Source organism: Trachinotus anak, unplaced genomic scaffold (genome assembly GCF_046630095.1).
Source record: "Trachinotus anak isolate AG129_WGS33_773 ecotype Australia unplaced genomic scaffold, CSIRO_AGI_Tana_v1 ptg000026l, whole genome shotgun sequence".
Taxonomy (NCBI): Eukaryota; Metazoa; Chordata; class Actinopteri; order Carangiformes; family Carangidae; genus Trachinotus; species Trachinotus anak.
In genome coordinates, this window is record NW_027273877.1 from 5,580,355 (window position 1) to 5,604,943 (window position 24,589).

General features: G+C 46.1%; 1 protein-coding gene across 3 annotated transcripts in view; it reads right to left on the reverse strand.

Moving 5' to 3' along the window:
• The window catches only part of nrp2a (neuropilin 2a), a 59,147-nt gene extending 44,118 nt beyond the window's left edge, over positions 1–15,029 (reverse strand). For 2 of the 3 annotated variants that reach the window (XM_071464541.1, XM_071464539.1), the window contains exons 1-2: positions 14,128–15,028; positions 5,251–5,428 (exon numbers count right to left, since the gene is read on the reverse strand). In XM_071464541.1, the coding sequence (XP_071320642.1) occupies positions 5,251–5,428; positions 14,128–14,203 (254 nt within the window). In that variant the 5' untranslated portion in view covers positions 14,204–15,028. Of the gene's footprint in view, positions 1–5,250; positions 5,429–14,127 lie in introns of all 3 variants that reach the window. The other variant, XM_071464542.1, reaches the window with a different exon arrangement.
• Positions 15,030–24,589: the final 9,560 nt, after the last annotated feature.

Consider the following 24,589-nt stretch of genomic DNA (forward strand, 5'->3'; position numbering starts at 1 on the left):
AGCGCTCCGCTCAGGGTCACTCTCCCTGCTATAAACACCAGTGAGTTGTTACTGTATACGTCTTCTATCTTTTGACTCTGGGATATTGTGTTTCATTTAGTATAATACATGAATACACAGAGCATTCACTGGGAGCGTTGAAATTACACAGAAAAATTAAGGCCTAATTCGCTGTGGGTGTCTGATTTATTTTGTTTATGCTGATAAAAGAGCAACAGCTGTTCTCCAATATCAGGAAACCAAACTTGGCTGTAGTCAGACACTTGAGGCCTTCAGTTGAAATGATTTTCCTCTTTGCTCCATTGTGTTTTTCTCGCCGTTTTTCCCACTGTCAGAGCTCAGAAGCCAATAAAGAACCGTCTGTCGCTTTCTTCTCTCCCGATGATACAGAAGCAGAAATTAAGTAAGGCGGTAGCTGTAGACACACACCCACATGCTCATGCATCGAGACACACACACACACACACACACACTACCACCCACTCCTCCCACCCTCAAAGGGGACTCTAATAAACCATAAGTGCCTCTGAAATATTAACTAGATACTGCGAGCAAAATCCCTGCAGATCCACGGAGCCTGCCATCTTCAATCTAGCCCAAAAAACAAATAGCCCTCCTCTTCCTCATCTCCTCCTGCCTCACCTTCCTCTCCTGCTGTCCATCACAGACTCATACTTACAGATGACTGGGGCCAAACCACTGACCACAAGCAGTCTGGGCTCGGCCCCAGCCCTTCCAGCGCCGGCATTGATCTGAAACAGCAGACTATAACTGGCTGTCTGCGCTGAAGCTGTGACCCCGCTGCCCCCGCTGGATGCACTTTAACTCACCTCCATCAACATATATTTCAGATGGAGATTTTTTTTTTTCATTCAAGTGGAGATCCTCCAGTCTCCACTTACTTACATGTTTGTGGAGTGGAAAACCTCCCATACAGAGACTGCTGCATGAAGCTAAATTAATCATAAAGCCTTGATGCACGGCTCGTATCTCTGTGTCTCTGTGGCGGACAAGAGCGATTGATCACAGAGAGCTTTTGGAAATGCTGCTAACGCTGCTGGTTTTTAAATTTAACTGCACCTGCTGCTTATTATATCATCATTACAGCTCTGGCAGTCGTAATAGTCAAGACCGCTGGACGCTGATGACCATGATCTTGTCCTAAACGCTGGCAAAGTGCCAGATATTGACAGATCGGAAGCTGAACAACTCCCTTTAGTCATGACCTCTGGCAACTCATCTGTCTCTCCTTTCATCCTTAACCATCACCCTCCTCCTCCTCCTCTTCATCTCCTCCTCTCTCTCCCTCCGGCCACTGCTGATCATCTATCGATTTCCCATTATAAGCGGAATACAGACATTGATGCCACACCTCTGTGCTTCCCCCCCTTTGGGTATTGGTAAGAGGGTGATATCATGGACACACACAGACACACACATGCACGCGCGCACACACACACACACACACACACACACACACACACACACACACACAAACACTCATGCGAACACAGGAGAGTTGTTGCTATGTGTTGGTGACGCTGGTGACAGGCCACACAGTTTTGTTAGTGTGTGTGTGTGTGTGTGTGTGTGTGTGTGTGTCTGCAAGTGTGTGTGTGTGAAGTTATAAAGTTATATCATCAAATCTTCCCACCTCAGGCTGCGTTCAATAACAAATAACCAAATAAAAATGAGAAAATAAAACCCACAGAGGTGGAAGTAATGGATCTTCCTGAATGACTACAGTTTTATGGTGTGTGTGTGTGTGCGCGCGCTCTATCTGTATGTGATTCTGCCTGTTTCAATGTTTAATTCAAGTGTGTAAAAATAAAACACTTCCTCCTCCGGCGAGAGGAGAGAGGGAGAATGAAAGAACAAAGGGGGGGGAAGAGATAGATCAAGAAAGGGAGGGAGGAAGATGAAGGAAAAGCGAAAGAGAGCTGGAGAAAAACAAAACGGGCGAGAGAGGGAGAATCGTCTCCACCTCTCTCTATCTCTCTCTCTCTCCTCCTCAGCTCCTGGTATATCACTAGGTAGCATCCTGGGGCTTGGTGATGGCAGATTGCATTAGAGATATGGGCCTGATATTTCATCTAGCCTTTATTACATTTAGTTCACATCAATCGGCTGGCAGCCTGGAGGTAAGAGCTATTTGGCACGTGGCCGGACTCCCCCCCCCTCCTCCCTGAAATGAAATCCTGAATTAAAGTGCCACCTCAGACATGGAGCGCCTGCATAAGGCTGCGGATTTGATTGCTGCAGTAGAGCCGCGGTTTGTCTGCGTTGCATCGTCCGAGTACTGACTGTTTGAACCCACTGAGGGAAAATCACCAGCTGGCCCGGGATATTAGCCAGAGTTTAGACCCCTTGCCTGAGCTGACCAAGCAGTTTTATAAGGGCCTAAAGTGCCCAAGGGGGGCTATGATGGCTGACGAGCACTCTCACACCGACAGGTTGCATGCCTAAATGTGTACGTGCATGAGTCTTCAAGCGTAGCTACTGAAAACACATGTCCATTTACAGTCTTTATGACCATGTTATCGTCCGTATATTTCTTCCTTGGTGTGTTTCCACGATCAGCAGTCCAGACCACATAGCTCTGCGTCTTTCAGGTAACACACAGCTCCGGTTTGCTCTGCAGCCGTCTCTGTAATCCCAGCTGTCACGCAGATTTTCAGCCCTGACCGAGATGGTGAGCCCCTCCACCTCTGCGCCCCTCTGGCTCCCCTCACCAGAACCTCACCAAGGAGCGTGAAAACATGCAAAAAATAAAATAAATACTCTCTGCTCACTCCCTCGCACTGCCATGCCTAATCATACGGGCAAAAAAAATAAAAAAATAAAAAAGGAAGCAACCCGTAACAGCACTACAGGGCTCAGATCAATCCGGGTAAAAAGCATAACACAGGACAGAGAGAAGAGAGAGCGGGAATATCGAGCTGTACTTTGGCTTTTTCCACTTATTTCTGCTGCTGTTCCTGCACCCTAAAGGCAGATGCTTCCTCCACGAAACACTGAAGGGCAAACACATTAGGTTTAGAGGTTATGCATAAATAAATGTTGGCGTGATCCCCTATTTCTCTAATGGGCTTTTAAAAGAGGGGTTATCACTAGAAGGCTGGGCGGATGGACGGATGGGAGGAAGAGGGAAGTGGCCGGTCTTACAAACCAATGCTGGCTTAAATGCTTGCAGAGTTACTCACATGTAGATGCCTTTTCCCACCCACTCTCACTGACTCTCTCTGTCGCACACACACACACACACACACACACTCATACATGTAGGATGAAGGGAGATTGAGTGGGAGTATGTGTTAGAGGGCAGGCCAAGGCCTTGGTACCTCCAGGCGAGTGTAAAAAAAAAAAAAAATCCTCCATCCCAATAAAACCCTCTGTGGAGAAGAGAAAAGAGGAGGCATTTCAGTTTTCTCCTCCTCCTCCCTCGGCCTCCTCCTGCCCTGCACGCCTTGGGCTGTGAGAAACTGCTTGACACACTGCTTATCAACAGCTGAGCCGTTCCTCTTTGCACCACTACAGCAGGGAAGTCCGGTGTGCTACAGTGTTGACACAGTGGCGCTGGTGTTAAAGCGTTATTACTGAGGAACATATTGAAAAGGAGATAATTATGCAACGTTTAGCTTTTGAAAAAAAAAAAAAAAAGTGACAGAAACCTGTAGACACAAAGCTGAGACATCAAAATAACATTTCCTGCTCACTGCAACGTGACACAACTGTGTGAATAGAGACGACAATCATTACAAAACCCTTTTACCAAAGCAGTCACTGAAGTTACATTTTTCTCCTGGCCAGACAAAGTGCTTTGTCAGTGAACAATGCAAAACAAACACCCATCTAGGATTATTAATTCTTCAATTTACGGAGAGAAGCAAGGGCTGGAGCGAGCTGAGGAGAAATAAATGGGCGGAATTGCAGAGTCTGCGCTGATAAATCACGTCTGCGTTCGCTTTAAAGAGAGCAAACAGACAAAAAGCGTCTCATAACGGGTGAATTGTGTAACAATTCCCCCTGAGTTAGTTGTATAAAACTGGATTAAACAGTAGAGACCGTGACTTCCTCTGAGGTCAAAGACAATAGAAGACCATATGATTTAGATTATTCATGTTTGAGAAAGGAAACTGACCAACGCAGTCACATCCAAACAGCTGGGCCTCATTCTCCTCTTCCTCTCCTTCCCTTTCCTCCTCTCTCCTTCCCCACCTTTCCATCCCACCAACTTCAAACTACATCATGATTGTTTTCTTTCATCCTCTCTGCTCTGGCCTCCGTTCCCAAACTCAAGACACACACACCTTTTCAAATATAGCCTGGCATTTGATTATCAGATGGAGGGGGGATTACAGCTGATAGGCTGTTAAACGCAGACACATACACAAAAATGTTTCGGAAAATTTGTCTCAACTTTTGGATTGTGGCGTTCAAATCGATATCTTGTCCCTGAAGATGTCGCAATAAAACAAAACTACCTTCCAGCAAATCATCGGTTTAACCAGAGGGAGCACATGGAATAATTATTGACTCATTCTTTCCATCCAGTCTTCGCTGTGACCTGCTTTGCGTGTCTGTATTCACCACTGTCGAATGAGGCCGAAAACTTGGGATGTGGAAACTGAGGTTATGTGCGTCTCACGTGAGCAAGGAATTTAACCCAGTAATTGCTCTGGAGAAGGCTTTAAAAGGCCAATACTAAAAGTCTGCCGTCGTACTGAGCATCATCCACAATGTGTGTAATGGTGTGAAAATGGAAAAGGACGGTGCTGAAAGGAGCTCATGTGCTCGCCATTCTCTTAATAAATAATTATTTTGCAAAAAAAAGAAAACCACAGTTAATGGTCTGCGATTTGCAGAAAGCTTGTACCTACAATTAAAATTTCTTTTGCGATTGACCTGTTGCGGTCAAAATGTGGAAAACGTTTCAGCGACTTGGGATCAAGCCAAAACCGCCGGCAGTGAATTATAATAGTATGTAAAAATCTGTGTGCTTCAACAGGAAATTACTTATTTGAGATACAAATGCTTTTGCGGCATACTAATGAAAGTGTCAACACAAATCACCATTCAGCCAGAATAATAATACACCATGAAGTCTTATTGGTCAGAGTAATTTTGCTCTGATAGAGAAGAGTGGTTTTAAAGCTTCACTATTATGACATGACTCCTTTCTCCTATTTGACCCCCACACCCCACACCCCACACCCCACACCCACCACCCTCCACTTCGCCCTGTCTTACTTGCAGTCCAGCCTCTCGATCTCAAAGTGCGGGTTGAAGTTGAGGACGATGCGCTGCGAGGGCTCCGGTGCCGTGATGATCCAGTGGCAGTTCTGGTGAGGCGGGTACTCCAGAGGATAACCAGGGGAGGTGATGTAACCGGCCTCGCTGGCATCGAAGACGCCTCCGCACTCTGACACTGTGATAGAGACAGAAAGGTGACAGGTAAGAGTTATTGATTGTAAAACAGACTCAAAACAGAAGCAATTCAGTCAGTTGGGTTTGTTTTTGTTTGAAATCTAGCTGTGAGTCTGTTATTTGCAAGGCAGGCCTGAGTCACTCCTTATAAATCCGCAGTAAATGGTACACTCCCTAGAACAGTGACTCAGAGGACGCTCCTTCATTTACCTTGTTTCTCTGTATGAAGATGTGATGAGCAACAAATGAACAGTAAAACAAAGAAAGCAATTTAGGCCGTCAGTTACGAGGAAATTGGAAAAACTTCTCCATTGTGGATTCTCAGTGCGAGCGGGAACACATGGGTAGGCTATTAAAACAATAAAAGATCATCACTGCCGCATTTGGCGAGCACACATACATGCACACACCCAAACACGCACACACACACACATAGAGACACACAGAGGCTTTTTCACCCTCTTCCACACCCAGGCTCTTATCTCCCTGGTTCCCCGTTGGGAGCGTTCTCCAAGTGTAATTGTTGCTCCGGCAAGCCAATCTGCAAACATTAGGACACATTCCCTGATCCTATCACGCTCTCCCAGGAACAATAGCCTGCCAATGGGGTTGCTCGGACGGCTTAGGCAGGAAGTGACACACAGACGGCCTGTCTAGTGGGGTTCTGGGGGGTCACCCCGACTCTGTAATGAGAAGGTAACGCGGCAACAAAGGCCTTATTCTTTGCTTACGGCCTAAGAGCTACAGCAGCGCTCTCGCTTGGCGTTATCTCCCATAAACACGCTAAACACATAAACTCACATGCACATACAAAAGGAACATGTATATGGGTATTCTGCATGAAGACACACACACACACACCCAGTGGGATATCACACATTGTGCACAATGGCTCCTTTATTACTCTTGCACTGCAATAGATTTGCAGGCATTCTTTATGATTCTTTATGGAGAAGCAAAGGCAAAACATGTTGTCCATGACAACGGCAGGGGGGTGGTTTAGCTCTCTACCTTACACTGTACATATGTGCATGTGAGTGTGTGCATGTGAAGGCTGACGCACCAGCGGGATCTCTAAATGTAATGAACTGTGTGATATTGAACTCAAAGAGGGACAATGTTTTCTTCATATCGGAGCTGGTGTTCGTTGGCCAAATAAGGAAAAACACCGTACAGGAGAAGGGAAACGCTACAGCATTATTATCATCAGGCAACAAGCTAAAGCTCATGGTATACATGCTGCCATTAACAATGCACCACCAAATGGTGGGCTTAACCACTCAGCCGCTGAGCTGAATCTATTCTTGACATAAATGGGTTGATATTCTTGCCTGTTTCTTTCAAATTTCTGTGAAAGCATCAATAAAGGAAGCGGAAAGACAGAAAAAAAAAACAGCACCAAAGGCTTGAAGTGTAATAGACCCTTCAAGTGTTGACATTTCCACCGCCTATTGTGCTTAAAAGGCACACTTAAGATTCCCTGACATTTGATAGAGCTGCGATGGCTTCCTTACTTTGTTACTGGAGAGGAGCTACGCCCACGCACACACACGGGGCACACACAGCTGCCGGAGATTTCACGCGAGTGCACAGCTCCAGCCGCCCACATGCACACGCACATTCACGTGCACGTGCACAGCTACACAAGCGTACAGAGCACACACAAGTTCAGATGTACGTGCGCACACATGAAGATGCTGGCGTGGACATGCTTAAATGCACACCCACGCACTCATGCACACACACATGCACGCACGCGCACACGGCTCCACGTTCAAACGGCCACCCACGCATGCACACATCCAAATACATACAGAGGGCCTGTCAATCAGACAGAGGTGGAAGAAATAGCTAACTGAAAAATTTCAAAAAAATAAAAAAAAATTGCAGGGACGGCAAAGAATGACAGACAGAAAGACACACACACACACACACACACACGCACACACACACACACACACACACACACCCATAGACATCTCTTTATCTGTTGCGGCTGTGCAGACAGACAGTCATTGTTGGGAAACCTATGGAGGGAATGGTGTGCAGGAGGCTATCAGCGCGCAGAGCCTCAGCAGATTAAGCCGTTTGGGGAGAATCCTGCAGCCTCGACACTTTTTTCCCTGAGCTGCCCATTCAGTGGCCTCCAAGGAGGATGAAGAGGAGGGGTGGAGGGAGAGGAGAGAAGGAGTGGGAAGGGATAGGAAGGGGGAAAAGGGATTAAAATGGGAAGGAAAATGGAAGAGGCGAAGGAAGGAAAGGGAGAGGAGGAGAGCAAAGAAGTGGGGAGGAAGAGGAGATGAGGAAGGGTGGAAGGAAACCGGGGAGAGACAGCGAGGCGATGGATAAAACATGGATTAAGGAAGAAAGGGGAAGATTGATCGGAAGGGGAGGAGGGTGAAGGCGCTGGGTGGGGTTGATGTATGATGGGCGGGTGAGAGGACATATGTGGGAAGAGGGAGGACGAGTGACAGGCAGAGAGAGAGAGGGAGGGAGGGAAGCGACAAGAGGTGATGAGGAAGGAGAAATACAGAGGGCGAGAGAAAGATGCAGTGAGAGAAGAGATGGAGCGGAGGGACTGTGTATGTGTGTGTGAGTGTGTGTGTGTGTGTGTGTGTGTGTGTGTGTGTGTGTGATGCGCAGAGAGCCTGACGAGCCTCATTAAGACATGCCTGCTATCCGGCGGCTCCCTGTAGACACTGACCCCACTGGGAAACCTCTGTCAGTCAGCACACAGACACACACGCACACTGGCAGAGTGTGTGTGTGTTTGAGCATGTGTGTTTCAATGTGCGTGTGTGTAGAAGTGTTTGTTTGCGAAGGAAAAATAAAGAATAATGGTGACGCAGCAGCGATAAATCTGCAATAAATGAACCGCTGTGAGAAGATTTCTTGATTATGGAGTCAGACGTGTGTATTTTTTCCTAATTGCTTGGATGTCCATAGCAATTAGTTAGTGCAAAATGTGTGTGTGTGTGTGTGTGTGTGTTTCCCCGTCAAGCATAATGTTATGGCGAGAACAGAACTTGTGGTGTTGGATGAGTAACACAGGGGAAGCACTCAGGAGCTGCCAGTGAGCTTCATGAATTACACTGTCTCTTCTACTAGAGGAGCCCATCTGTCCACACACACACACACACACACACACACACACACACACACACACACATACACACACACACACACACGTTCCTACCATGCAGGGCTCAAAACCCTATTACATAGGAACAATGTCGCTACTATGTGTGTGTCTTCACTGTATGTAAGAGTGAGTGTGTGTTTGCATGGAGTGTGTTTTTCTTTGTTATTGCAAAACTGAGACGCAGCAGAAATACTACAAATGTGCGTTTGCCTCCACACGCGGCCACGCCATTTGTTTTTGAGTCAGTGAAATGAATGTGAAATAAAGTCGCTCTCTGCGTGTGTGTGTCTGTGTGCACATTTCCCAGTCACTCCGGATCAAGCCAAGCCCAGAGACGTCTTTGTGCCCGCTGTGAGTGCCTTTATCTTCATTATCTGAGAAAATGTGCATATGTCTGCATGTCTTAGCTCACATTCTGTAGTGCGTGTGCATGTGTGTGTGTGTGTGTGTGTGCACGTGCACGCCCGCGCTCTCATTTCTATTAGTCGCCTTATCTGGGAAGTATGGCGTCACGCTCTGGGATAAGCTGCGAGTGTGAGGAGAGGCGCTGATAAATCCCTCCATCATTCCTAGTGTCTCCTGCCCCTCCCTCGCTCGCTCCCTCCTTCATTCCACCCTCCTGACCCCCCCTCCCCCACCCCCTACCCCACCCCACCTTAATTAAAAAGTGCTATCGCCCAGAGTGAGGGAATGAGAGGGGAGAGTGGGCAGCGCTCATCCATTCAGTCAAGAGCAGGGGTTGTCTCCGCACCTTGCTTTTAATCTCACCCATTCCACACTAGACTGGACCCAAGGAGAGGGCCGGGATGAGGAGGAAGGGTGAAGAAAGGCGATTCACTTTCATTGCCCTGTGCTTAAACACCTCTACACAGAGGCAGAGTGACAGTGCTTTGGGGGAAAGGTAATAGTGGTAGCAGTGAAGTTAAAATGCATATGAATTTAATTTCCACCTCCACTGTTGGTTTCAAAGCATTCTGGGAGTCGTTTCCATACTTGTTGCATATCTGAATCATATTTTGGTTCATTAAAGGCTTCATAAGTCATGATAACTATTTGCACACAAAATATAGATTTAATTATGAGGTGCAGAGGAGATAGCAGAATTATTTTGCAGCCTGAGAGGTGAAAAACAGGGCAAAGAAAGTCCATGTGCACTGGAACTGAAAGCAAACTAGATATCAACACTTTTATTGCCTCCTTTTCTTCTCTTATCTAAAATACGGCAGCTGGAAAGTAAGAAAACACCACTCGGAGGTAGTTTAATGAGTGAAGGGAAGCGAAAGTGTAAAAGCTAGTCCCTTGCTTATGGGCTAAAAAAAACACTGAATTTTCCATGGTGCACTGGAGGTGAAGAAATCTCCTGGATTTATTTGCTTTATTCTCAGATCGAGTCAACATATTCTGCAGCCAGTTATCAACTAGAATGAACAAAAACTGACCAAAAGAAACAGCAGCAAACGACAATCAGCCACACACACAGACAACACCTTGATGCTAAAGTGTTAAATGTGTTTAAGGGAGGGATTTGTTTTTTCTTTTAAGAACGGACAGAAGTCACATCAAAGGTAGATAATATCCCAAAAATCCTCTTTTCTCCTCCCTCCCTAACAGGATAAGTGCCCCATGCTAATCAGCTAAATGCACAATGCTGGCCATCCTGATCAATGGTTCAATGGATCAATCGGGTAAACAGATGGTTGCTGGTGCCTACGGGGGGGGTAATGGTGTGGGCCTAATCCTAAACACTACCTGACTACAGTATCACGTCTCCCTCTCCCCTGGTGCTCTCTTTTGTCTCTGTGCGGCAGCGCCGAACCTGCACCGCCGAAGCACTTTTCACAAAAGATTCCCCCGTCTAAAGAGTGGAAACAGTGGAGCCCACATCAGCAAGGGAGAGCTGTGAAGAATCGAGCTTTGCTGCAGGAGTCTTGGTAATTTGTTGCCGCTCTCTACCCCCCACCTTACAGACTGTTCCCTTTTAGTGGAACCGACTGCTTAAAAAGAAAAGAATTGTAGTTCTTTCAAAAGCTGTTTTTCTTTAAATTCACACCCTTAACTGCTTCCTCTTGTACCCTCTCCTCTTTAACCCCGCTTGTGAATTACAGTAAATTTCAAATGCTTTCCCTCTTGATAATGCCAACCCCCTCCAGCTCCCATCTAAGCCCGTCCCTGAGCACCCGTTAAGACCCCCCTGTGCGGCTAATGTGGCAGAATGAAAGACCCAGCTCTGTTTTATTTATGGGGGTCTTGTTTTTAATTTCACCCCAAGTGAGGCGGGCTGTTCCAGTGAGCCTGTGACTCTCATACCTGACTGGTATTGAACGGCCCACTCCGTTTGTCTTTGGCTATGAATGCTAATAGGTGACCTTGTTTTCGCAGCTGATACCTCTGAGGCTGGGGCAGATTAAAACACAGAGAAATGCAAAGAATGGAAGAGCAGGTTGTGGAGGAGAGGGGAAGAGGGGAAGGCGCAAGAGAGAGAAAAAAACAAATAGAGAAGGGTAGAGAAGACTGAGAAAGAAGATAAAAATGAGAGAGTGTTCACTCAGGAGCTAACATTTGAGAGAAGAAATTATTAAATGAATAGAAATCCAACTCTGGGAGAAGTTGATACCATAGGTGGAGAGGATGCACAGCCACCCACTCAATAAACATGCAAATGAGCTGCTTAATGGCCTGAATATTAATGCCTGTGGTAATTAATGTACATGTCACAGAGTCAAACTATTGTGATTACAGCACAAGTGGAGTGGAAGTCTCTCAGCCTCGGATATAAAGATTGCAGCAAAGATGTACTGAGACATGAAAGGGGGCTTTTTCTCCTCCACGTGAACGTGCCACCGGCAGAGACCAGCAGGCCACAACTGGAGATGTCCAAAGCACCGGACATCTTTCATGGATCATTTACCTTGAGACCATGTGAGGTTTTTACAGAGGCTTCTGGCTGAGATGCGCCGGGCAGCCAAAACATTATATTTCCAGGGAAACCTTGCTAAAGTTGCTAAAACCCAGACGGAGTCTATCATCAAAAGCAGGAACTGTCTGTTGAGGAAAAACCCTTTAATGTGCTTAACTTTCATGAAAGCATCATTTTGTAACAGCGAGTCTTTGTTTTTCAAATGCGAGATACACTTCTTTTATTTTCCACCTCCCTGCAGAGCTCTGCCAGTGATTGTACCCCTCTTCAGTGTCACTTCATAAACCCTTAATGCCATCTGTCCCCTCACCGTCCTGTGCCATTTTAACTCCTGACCCCTGCACGCTTTGATGTTGCCCTCTCCTCTCTCACTCTGTTTGATGCACAACCCACGCCCCCACCCCGGTCTCTCCTCCAAGGCTCCCTCTCGCTTGTTCACTTCTGTTTCTCTGTGCCGCGGCCTGGTGGACGCCGAGCTCGCTTCTCTTTTCACTTTTCTCTGCCTTGGGTACGACCGCATCTGCCTTCCATTCTCCTCTGCAGTCACTGTCTTTCTGTCCCCTCTCATCTCTCTCTCTCTCTCTCTCTCTCTCTCTCTCTCTCTGCTGCACCCTCTTCCTCTCCTCTGACTCTCTGAACCTCCCTGTTCTGTCTCCGTTCTGTTCCCTTTCAGCCTCTCTTCCCTCTGGCATCTGTGTGTAATGTGGCTCTTGAGGGGAGCATGGAGGCAGAGACATGGGGTGCAGTGTCTTGGCAGGGGAGAGGCAGAGAGAGAGAGAGAGAGAGAGAGAGAGAGAGAGAGACAGAGAGAGAGAGAGAGAGAGAGAGAGAGAGAGTAGGGGGATCTAGCTTCTTGCTGGCCTGATGGCTGCCAAGAGGCCCACATCTGTCTCTGATCAGCGGGTACACAGGCAGCCAGTAAAACACACACACACACACACACACACACACACACACACACACACACACACACACACACATGCTCGGAGGGATGGCTGGGATGACTGTCCTATTTAAAACAAGTAGCCGAAACAAGAGGAAGAGCCCAGGAGCTGCAGCACTCAAGCCAAATGTAAACTGCTATAGAAATAGGATTAAAAACTACAATAAATCACCCAAAAGACAAACATGTCACAAGACAAGGCGTGTGAAGAAGCAGGATGAAGCAGCACAGAAACGCAGCGCCTGTGCTACGCTTCCTTTCGCGCACAAATATTCCCGAAAAGCGCACATCCACACGAACTAAAAAAAAAAAACTGTGACATCCGGAGCCAAAGCACCGTGAAGGCATCAAGAACGGAAGAGTAGGTGCCTTACAAGGATGAGTGAGCGGGACCCATGTGTCATCCCACCGGTGGCGTCACTTCTCGGCGTGGTAAGCCCCTGCATAACAACCCTTTCCCACCAGCACCTCCAAACCTGCCTACACCCTGCGCATCTCCTGTGACATAATTAAGCAGCAGCTAATGACTGACACTTTATTATGACTGTTTGATCATTTCTGTGCAAGTGACCAGACGGAACACGGTGCGCCCTGGTGTTAAATCCACATTTAATTGGGCTTCTAAATAAATCTGGCGCTGTTTCCTGCTTGAGCTTTGCTCTCTCAGTAGTAAATCAAACGTGGGCTCATTCGCCGCTGTGCCATTTGCGTGCTTTACAGCAGGAATTAGCCTTGTTTAAGTGCCTTAAAGCAAGGCTCGGAGTCCCTCCAGCTGCAGGGCTGCTATTCTTCGGCTCATCCTGCTCCATAATCTCCCTGCTTATTGTTATTTGATTGCTGAGAGCGCACGGAGGTGACGGTGCGCCGCCGCCTGGAGCCGCCGGCGCTCAGCCAGCAGCAGCCCTGCCTTCACCCCGCACACACAACCCCGAAGAGCACAGGGAGATAATGAAGGAGAGAGTGTTGCGGTGGCTGATGAGGATAATGATTATAATGGTGATGATTACAGTCCTAGTAGTCAAATCCTACAATGACAGAGTAGCTTTTACGCACGGTTTCTTGGACACCAGCGAATTTGTAAAATAGCAGGTTATAGCCCAGCCCACGCCTAAAACCTGTCTTCATCCTGATGTGAACTCGCATTTTAATCAGCGCGGGTTTGTTTATTTCCCTTGATGAATAATTAAATCAAAGAAAAACAACGGGGTAAACAACGGTGTTTGAATTTTCAAAAGCTTCATGCATATAATCAGCTCATTCACAGTCCACTGAGCTGGTAGTCAGCTCTGTCCTGGACCCAGTCAGGCTGGGACAGATAACTGTTTCCGATCCCCTAAATATTTGATGAACGCGTCCAAGTTCCTTAGGTTTAACTAGCTCGGCACAAAACTCAGTTAATTGCGGGTTTGAATTTTTAAAAAGTCATCATGACTCCTATGGTTGTCTTTACATTAGGCCTGTTTACACACATGTTTAACCTTTCTCTTGCTTTCTCCCATGTTTAGCACAGAAACATATGAAACATATGACCTGGAGTTCTTCTTAATGTAAAAATAATTATTTCCCAGCAGATGAAACTAAATGTAATGTTTTGAGTACACACTCATGCTTCTGTGGTTTAGAGTGTTTATTTCCCCTTTAATGGGATTTGGTTGAGACCATGCATGCGTCAAAATCAAAGAAGTAACTCCAACTCACCCTCTTCTCCTCTGACTCTCAGAGCCACATGACACATTGCCATTAAAAATCCAATCAGTGATGGCACAAAATCCATCTTGGATGCTTCAGAAAGTCGTGGACAGCTTTAAGTTTCTAATTTCTCCACCTCGTATGAAACAAATGCTGCTGTTCCTCTTAAAAAAAAAAAAAAAAAGAAAGAAAAAGAAAGAAAAAATCCACACCCCTTCAGGACCAAAAATCGCCGGCAACAGTCAAAACTGAACAACTTCAGTGATAATCCCACGGCGTCTATTAAACCATTGGAGGAGAAAACTGTGGCAACTACATGTCATTGAAGAAATTCTGGTTTGTTTTTTTTAATTTACGCCTTTAAAGTCTGTCCATTCAGTGGAGCGATGTCACTCCAGCTCATCCAAAAAAAAATAAATAAAAATAGTGAACAAACTCCTCGATCAGAACTGCGTGTGCTCCGCAGATGGAGCTGAGCGGCTCTGGAGCTTCTGGACAGCGGCTCCGGTGTGCGTCAAGTTCCGACTCCGAGTCCCCGCGTCCCCGCGTATTTTGCGCACACGGGGGTGGCTTCTCCTGCCGAGGGGGGGTTAAGTAGCAGCGAGCTGAAGTCCACACTAACAGCTCTCAAAGCCCTGGAAGCCTCAGTCCGAGTGTCAGAAGCTGCTTTTGCACCGCGGCACCGGAGTCACAGAGTGATTAAGAAGAAGCGTTGCGCTCTTGGTTCTCCGAGAAGGAAAAGGAAAGACACCGGTCGTGTCACGCCACCTCCTGCGGCACCGCTCCTCTCTCCTGGGCTCCTCTCTCTGGCAGCGGCTCCCTGCAGCCTGCGCTCCGCTCCGACACCGGCGTGTGCTCCGTGGGCGCTACCGCTGAGGTGTGTGTGGAGTGTGTGTGTGTGTGTGTGTGTGTGTGTGAGTGATCGCGCTTTTTGAGCCGAGCAGCTATCGCGTTACAGTCACAGCGCCTCGGCTCCGCCCCCTCTCACTCTCTCTCTCTCTCTCTCTCTCTCTCTCTCTCTCTCTCACACACACACACACACACATAAAGGACGCATCCCCCCCTTTTTCAGAAGATACCACAGATATGAACTCTTCCACAGCTAAGGCCGAGATAAGGTTTACATTATAATGACAAACCAGGGAGCTGAACTTCTCCTGAGGCTGTTTCTCAGAGGAACAGAGAGGAGAGAAGAGGAGCAGAAAATCCCAGAAAGAGTGAAAGGGAGAGGAGAGGAGTGTCTGACTGAGCAAAACGGCACACGGCCGGCTTTTTACCACAAACACACATGAAACAACCAAACCGATGTCAAAGCCCTCAACTCAATAGAGGGAGAGCCCACCTCGGCCCTGCCCAATCTCAGCCCTGCAATCAACAGGCCTAAATACAGAGCGGGAGGCCGAGTAATGACACAGTAGAGAGCCCAAAATAATCTGCTGAGAAAGGCCTCTCCAGCGTCCAGCCCATGTGCCCTGCCTATGGCTTGTATTACCGTGTAATGTAATGGACTGGCTGAGGCCTGGCTGTATAATGAGGTACAGTATGTAGCCTCGCTGGCATCTTTATTTGGAACGGCTAGGTGCATTCCTAAAGGTCAGGACACATGGGAAACTTTTTGAGGCAATGTAACACACCGAGCAGCTCCCAGGAACCTTCACCCCCCTGCAGGTATAGGTGCAACTGAATTTAAAGTCTGGGGTGTCGGGGCCTTGCTGAACAGAGCCACAGCGACACTACACAGTCATTATTATCTCGACTTATTCTCCCAGGATCATGACAGTCATGAGTTGTAAACAATGTCAACAAAAGACCTCCATGCCCTTGACAGAAGGTTGTGTGACAGGTCTGTGTGTCACTGCCTTGACTGTCTGTCTGTCACCTCCGTCAACTGTCATCCTCTGCAGCTCTGCACCCCCTCCCCGCCGCCCTCCCACCCCCTCCCAGGTTGACTAGATGCCATCAACTTGCAGCACTCTCACAAGCCTGTCAGTCTTTTCGCTTTAAGCCCACCTCTAGCCCGAGGGTGCGGCGGCTGTCAGACGTCACTGTGATTGGCTAATCTGAGCCTCTGGGCGGGTGTCCTCGCTGGCATAAACCAGTTTGCCATGTGCTGTATTATGAAAAGATGAGATTCTTTTTTTTCCCCCCATGCAACCCATGGGCGTTACATGTGTGTGTGTGTTTATTGATGAGAAAGCATTGATTAAACTCTTTTTAATGAGCACTGGGTGATCTTTACTTAACCCCCGTAACGACCCTTTCACCCAGATAAAGAGAGATAAGGAGAGAGAGCCAGTATAAAACCTTCAAGCAGCACTAAGTCACTTTCTGTTCTGTTCCCCCTCCCTGTCCCCAGGGGTCATTTGATACTCCTCTCTCCCATTTGTCAACATCTCTGCCCCCACCATCAGCTTTCAACCCCCAAAATATTGGGTCAACACATGGCTAATGGAGGGCAACAGTCCACAAGAGAACCTGAGAAAGAGATAGAGACGCAGAGGGAATGCTGTGGGCGGATTGTGTGTTTGTCTCCAGCCTTCATATATACACTTCTTCCCTGTGTATGTTTGGCATTTTTGCTAAGTTGCAGGTTTGTGGTGACATTTTAAACGCTGCAGAGATCATAACACCTTTTTTATTTCTACTATTTTCTGTTGAGACCGTGTCGGTGACGCACCCTCAGCCATGTTGGCTACCTCTACTCATGCCATTTGTTTTAAAAAAAGCTGCAGCAGAGAGGAGCCAAACACACATTTATTATGGTATAGTGAGGGAGATATGCTGCAAACTGACTAAAATGAGACTCATATCCTTGCAAGCATGTGTCATAATATGAGCCCCGGTCTAAAAAAGCCACGGGACTCTGCATGTCTCGGTCTCAGAGGCTGTTTAAGTATCACAGCAGTGAAATCGAACACTTAACCTGCAGCTGCAATACGTGAACCCCCGTTTTCTTCTGTATTTTACCTCCGGTCGAACCATCTGTATTCCCTCTGTCGTCTCCCTGCCCCAAAGTACAGCTGACAAATGGCTGCCATACAGTCCAACTCCTCACCCCAGCACACCTGCGCTGTGTTCACTCAAGGGTGGTAGAGGGGAACACAACAGGGTCTTTCTCCCCTGTTATTGTGTGTGTGTGTGTGTGTGTGTGTCTATGTCTATGGGTGTGTGTGGGAGAGACAGAGAGAGAGATAGATACCAATGACTGCCACGCTGCCTCTCTTATCACAACCGGCCCCAGAGACTGACAGCATGACTGATAACTCTCCCTCTCTTTCTCTGTCTCCCCCCCGTCTGTCATACACAAACACACACCTCTCTCCCTCTCCTCTCCCGCTCTCTCAACGCCCCCCCCCCCCCCCCCCTCCCCCATCAGTGTGTTTCACCAGTCAGCCGGCTGGAGGTTCAAGGAGGAAATTGTGTGAACGGTTAGTAGTCTTTCTGAGAGGCTGAGTGACCCCGGCCCGCACCTTTAGCTTTCTTCTCTTCATCACCGACAGACATGGCTTCAGATCTAACAGTGGGGGGGGTAAGCCAGAGATAGCCCCGACTTGACCCTATCAGCATCTCGAGTGCGCGTGTGTGTGTGTGTGTGGGGTGGGGGTGGGCTAAGGACATTGTAAGAACATCAAGAATGGAGGGCCAAGGAGGGAGTTTTGCGATGCCCCTTTGGTATTCACTGACACCTCAACTAGCAATATCGCAGCTTTCCAACCACTTTTAGGGAGGGTAACCACACAGAAAATGATGAGAACTGCTGTGCACAAACACATACACACATACCAATGCACAGGTTGGACGCAGAGCTCCTTCAAGGCCAACAGAAGCTCCGCTGCTGCATCTTTAATCTTCAAAATGTTCTGTTTGTTGTATTTTTATCCTCACACGTTGTTCTTTGCTGCGGCAGTGACCCAATTTCCCCTTGGGATCATTAAAGTTTCATCTGATCTTTATCTTATAAGCACAATCTGCATACACACACACAAACATACACATAAACACACACTCTCATCTGCCCTGTGATTTTTCCAATTATTCCCACACTATTTTCTCCAGCGAGAAGGATCTGCCTCTTTTCACCAGGAGGCACAAATCACACGTCTTCTGCTACTGACTGCCACCGTCGGATTCCTGGTGGGCCACCCAGCGCTATGGGCATGCCCTAGCCAGGGTAATAATTACACACACAGACTTCAACCTACTGTACAGCATGTACTAATCCTGGCTCTGCTGTGCTGGCTGGCTGGTTGGATTGTATGGAAACATCTGGTGTCTGTCTGCTGCCTTAACACTCCTCCTCCTCCTCCTCCACCTCCTCCCTCCATCTCTATGCCTGTGTATCTGTATGTGCTACCTTCAGTCATCAAAACACTTTCAGCTGCAGTGCAAAAAAAAAAAAAAAAAAAAGCCAGCAAACAGAGAGGAAACCTCAAAGTAGAGCTGTGCAGAAATGCAGTGCTCTGATTTAAGGAAACAGATTTCATGATCTTGCTCTGCAGGTTTTTGTCCATCAGCTTTAACAGACTTAATCTGACACTTTTTGCACTTGCTAAGATCGGGTTGTCACCCACCGAGGCAAGAGGGATGACAAAGCACTGAGTGTAGTCTGGAGTTATATCCGATGACTGCTCAAAAGCTTATTTCAGTGCAGGGTGATTCATATGCAGTACACAGCTGAGCCTAATGGGGGCAGGCAACTGCATCAAGCCAAGGTGGTGAGGAGTCCAGGCTCCAGGCAATCTTTAGGAACACGTTATCAGCATAAACAAACTTGATGTTAGATCATGCATACATCGAAATGATTAAGATATGAGCTCAACATGAACATATGACAGCGATCCAGACAGATCTAATTGGCTTAATCGTGGTATATAAAGCATCTTAGAGTGCAGCGTGTTAAAATATGGGAGAATTTATGAAACATTCAGGAAATAAGTCACAGTGGATGATCAGCATTTGCCAAATGCCCCCATTTTGATGAATGGTAATTTATTAACCTGCTTAATAAGTTGCTGTTTTTGATTTAGATATGAGCTTGGCTTGTTTCACATGCAAGATGGCCGCGCTGCTGTGTGTCTCCCCCATAGCTGTTGTCAGCTTCGTTCAAAAATGTTGTTTGCCCACTTTAATTGCAAGATGCCGGCTCTATTCCCCGGCCACCTCTTGTTTATGATACAGCATCATTATCCTCTGTCTGCTGCAGAGGAGAAGGGAGAAAAGCATCTTCCTTTGCTTTTCCACCAGGATCTATTTTACTTCTGCTCTGTCTCTTTCATCTCTTTCCACTGGCCTGCTGTGTGTCTTTATAGTCACATCAAAGTGACCTTCGCCACCCTGTTCCCTCCAAAACCCCCCACCCCTCCTCTTAGTCTGGAGCCCAGAGAGAGACACACAGAGTGGGGGGGGGGGGGGGGGGGGGGTTCACTACACATATTTTCCAGGCAGCACTACAATACCTGACACATAGAGTGGTTTTCAAATAACAATAGAAATACAGATGCATGAAAACTTCACTTCGCAACTGAAGTTTTGAGTTTTTTTTTCTGTGAGACTGTATATTTCTGCATGTGTATATTTTGTACACTCCTTTGTGCACTCTTTCCCCATGCAAGCTCGTATGGGAATATGAAAGTGCCCTCCCCACACACACACACACACACACACACACACACACACATGATTTGCAGGTTCCGACCCCCGCTCCATGACGGCAGGGATGAGTGCTGAATTAGGAGGCAATAATGAAAAGACAAGAGGCCATTCTCCACGGCTTGTTTACTCTGCGGGGCCTTTATCGCTCGGCCTCTGATGGAAAGATCAGCACTTCACAAACCAGGGAGAGAAAACACTGGAGGACAAGTGCACGCTAATGAGAGAGAGAGTGTTTTTTTGTTTTTAATGGGGGGGTAAAAGTATTGCACGGCTATGAGCCACAGTTTTGTCTCCTGTTACCAAAATATATGGCAGAACATGAAGAATCATGTCTTTATCATTTGAAGACAGGCACTTAAACATTATGTATGCATGCTGTAACTGTAACTCAAGACACACTGTAATATTACATCATCCATCTTCATATGAATATAGTGCACGTACTTATACTGCACATAGACTACATAAGCGTTTTCCTGTCAGCAACAGATGCTTCAATAATGAGGGTTGGAAGAGGGCTGAAGCAAGAAAGATGCAGCAGCTATAAACTTCTGGATTTAAAAAAATTTTTAAAGATCCAAAGTTACGCTCATAAAGCTGCTTGACTGAAGACAAAGAGATAAAGACGGAGAAAGAGAGAGACGGGCGGCAGATGGGAGGAGGAAGTTGGAGATGTAGAGAGCAACAGAGGAGATTTGCCGTGCATCTGCTGTGGGAGGAAGAGGATGAAGAAAGAGGGAGCGCAGTAGCGCACAAAAAGAAGAAAAGTCCCATTAACAGAAATAGGAGGAAGAAGAGAGAGCGGCAGACAAGGGCGCTTACTGACGGTCTGGAAAAGCAAAGATCTTTGAGAAAGGCGGCTCCCTTAATGTGGTTTAACCCTGGTGCATTCACATTACCATGGTAATCTTATCAATATCGTGTGTTAGCATGTGTGTGTGAGTGTGTGTGTGCGTGTTGGAGACTTCTAAGCACTCGGCCCCATTAGCAAAACCTAATTGACTTACAGCCTTCTGACCACAAAGGTAACATCTGTGTCAGTCATGTAAGTGAGTGCCCCGTGTCACCTCACACACACAAAGACAATTGTGCACACACACTTTTCAGTGGCATTTGCTTCATTGTGCATCCCTTTGCCACTGATTGACCTTGATATGCACCAGTGGATGCAATATGGAGCACATCTTTGTCTCCTTGAGATGAGATGAGTGGGAAACGGGCCAAAGACAGACACACTGGCATTAATGCAACCACATGTGAGAACTGGCATTTAACCTTTTTAACATATAGTTTCCCCCTTTAGTATCTAGTCCAACCCAGTCTGACAGTGTTTTAACCCAAAACTCATTCAATATTATCTTATTTTGCAAATGTAGTGTCTTCACAAGATTTTAACCCTTTAATTCTCAATGTTTAGGATGAGCTGCAGTTTTCAGATTTCCTCTTCTGTCTCCGTTAGCGGCAGATTAATCAGTCTTGGCCTGTGTCCTGTTTGTGGTGGAGTTTTTCATGAGTAATTAATTATTGAACAGAAGGATGTATATTAATCAAAAATCTGAGGACTGTGCAATAATTTATCAAAAACATGCTCTACTGATTGGTAGGAAAAGTCCATTTATGGTGGAGGTAGCACTGATGATGGTTAAAAAAGACTGAATTTGGCTAAGGGATACAAGATTTCTGATTACACGCTGTATGATAAATATTTTATTTGAATATAAATATGTTATTTCATTGTATATTTGTTGAAGTTATTACATCAGAAAACAGGATAATGCAGATAATATTGGTAAAAATGATACAACAAGTCAAATGTAAGCACAATAACAGTTATGCCAAACTTCCCTCTCTGTTGCTCCTTCAGGCCGCACTAGATTGTTTAGGAAATACTTTGTTTTCTTGTGTTTGAATACAAGTAAGAAATGGTAACGATCTATTCATCAAGACTGAGCTGAAGATTATGTGACTTTTTGTTGTTTTTATATGTCTATTAGTTTTTTTTATCATATCTATTTGCTCTTTAGAACATTTCACTTTTATGATTTGTGTAAAACCTCACTGAGCCATGTTTTGTGGGTTAAAAGGAAAAGACTGAACCCAAAATCTGAAGCTTTAAGCCCAAGCCAAGATAACCCCCATGACATCATCAGAGGATATTTTGTCAGACTTCAAAAATCTCCCTTCAAAGGCACAGAAGACACTTTACAACTGTTTTCACAAGCTGCGTAGTCCTCCTCGTGAGTAAGTAGATCCTCTTGTGTATTATCGGTGCAGTGCCCCCTTAATTTCACTGCACATAAGATGAGAGACTCAAACCAGCCGGCAGACAGACATAAAAGGAAGCAGCAATGAGGGATCGACACACACACTGAGACGGAGAAAGAAGGAAAAGGCTGACAGGTGAACAAGAAAAGCCCATGGATCCATCATTATTTAGCAATGGATATAGAATATCAAATGCAGGACAGGAGACACCTTCACATCAGCCTGCTATTATTGAAAATGACTAATATATGCTGACGAGAGAGAGACAGAGAGAGAAAGAGAGATGGATGAGATACGGAATCCGATGGAGACTGACACTCAATCTTTCTGAATAGTAATCCAATAACGTCTCCTGAGTTTCCTTATGGTTAATCAATTGTGCCGGAGCGCAGAAACAAATCACCATATCGCCGAGTCAATAACCGTCAGTCATGGAAATACCCCGCCTCAACTGTCAGTGTTTATCAAGCTTGGCTGAGTCTCAGCTCTCACTGCAACGGCGGAGAGAAGGGCGACATGGGTATGTTTGGTATGCACTCTCGTAGCTTCCTAAGGTGTCCCAGGCTGGTTGCAATTCAGATAACGATAAGGAGGAGATAGCAGAGCCTTATCAAGCGTGCCCTGACCTCAGGTGAAACCAAGCTCAACCAAAGAAGAGATGGATGATGATATATGGCTGACAGGGCAAACACAACAAACAAGTTTATCAGGGAAGGGGAATAGGTCGTCTCACACCTTCATAACACACAAAAGATTAATCATCCGCATTGGCCATGTTTAAAAGAAAGTTTACGATTTGCATTATTCATCCCTATTTCACCCGTTTCTGCGTCTGGGCTCAGGACACTGTATGCAAATGCTTGTTAAATCAATCCCAAAACAAACACATGCCAACGCAGATCTCCCACAGCACTGACCTCTAACACTTGTGTGTGAACTGGGTGAGCCAGTCAGTACTGGTTCTGCTGGCTGAGCCTCGCTGGGAACTTCATGATCAGGATCTCAGGTCAGGATCAGGATAAGTCTAACTGAAGGAAACAGGAAGATACAACACCACATAACGTTTCATCAGTCAATAGTTCTGGGTTTAGTCTCTCTACGTTAACTTTAAAAAGTCGTTCTCCTTGCCTCGTTGTGGACCGAGGCTGGTGGCGAGTTTCATCGGGCCTCAGTTCCCCTCCGCTTCTTTCAGCTCCTTCTTTTCCAGCCCTCGACCTTAGTGCTATGATTCACTGTCACTGCTCTTATAGTGGCCGCAGCAGGCAGACATTTTTAGTATAAAAAAAGCTCTAAAAACTCTAAAGCTCTAAAGTCTTTCGACAAAGTTAGCGAATAGCTTGTGAACAGTGGAACCTTTAGCTGCTAAAAATCCTGATATTTCCCTCAGAGAAAAACGTGACTAAAAGGAGAGAGAATGTTGGACTAGTATTTGCCAAGTTGCCAGAATCATGACTCCAGATGAATGCTGAAGTTGCTCCATAATAAACTTAAAGTTGCTAATATGTCGGTATTATGTTTACAGCTTGTTTCTGTTGCCCCCAAGTGGCCAAAAAACTCACATATTCCACTTTTAAGGTGTTTTCATTGTAAATTGTAATTGATAAATTCACTTCAGTTTATTAGCAGGGCTTATCACCACAGCAGGCCGTCCCCACATCTCCACCCAATGTGCAGCATTCCTCCACTGAGTTACATTCACACAGAATTTGACCAGAGACCAACATGCAAACTGGCAAAACTAACTTCACCTTGTTGACGTGTTGAGAAAGATTTTTTTAAAAGTGTAACACCAGCAGACTGGATCAAAGAAGTGAGAGCGAGGGGCGTCCAGCCAAACCTGACCTGGTGCTTCAGACAGAATGAAGCGACTTCGTGTGCTCGCTGCGGCTGCACGGTTCAGGGTTTATATCATATTAATTACAGCGAGGCGAAACCATCAGGGGTTGATGATAAATGAAACATGTGACTGCTGTCACTGCCAAACCAGAAGTGTGTTGATGCTGACCTAGATAAGCCAACGTTTGGTGTTGTGTGTTTTAAACTTCTGTCTGAAGCGATTGATATAATACACAGCCCAGTGATGCAGGGCTGTTTTTGGCTTTTCAGGGACAAATGTTCACAATTAGGACTCTGTTTTCATCTGTCCTTCCTCAGAGGATGAAGATGAAATACAAGATGTATTCCAACCAAAAGTATAGGTGCTAATGAATGTATATTTAACTTTTTTTTTTAATTCCTGATTTGATAATGTTCCCATTTCATTTGCTTGAATTGACAGAAAGCGTAAAAAAAATGTCTAACATGTATTTCTAAAGTGGGGCTTTGGTAAAAAAAAAAAAAAAGCTTTATATGTGGAGTTCTTATGTAACCAGATTAGCAGAATCCTTGTCTGCCTTAATAAGTGTCTCCACAGCCTTTAATTATAAAACATAATTAGGGGAGCTCATTTTTTTGAACTTGTCATTTTCTCTTAAAATGGAGCATAAATCCCATCCAAAATAAGACTAACAGAAGCATGGGAGATGTTTTTCATTGTTAAATGTATCTGGGATAT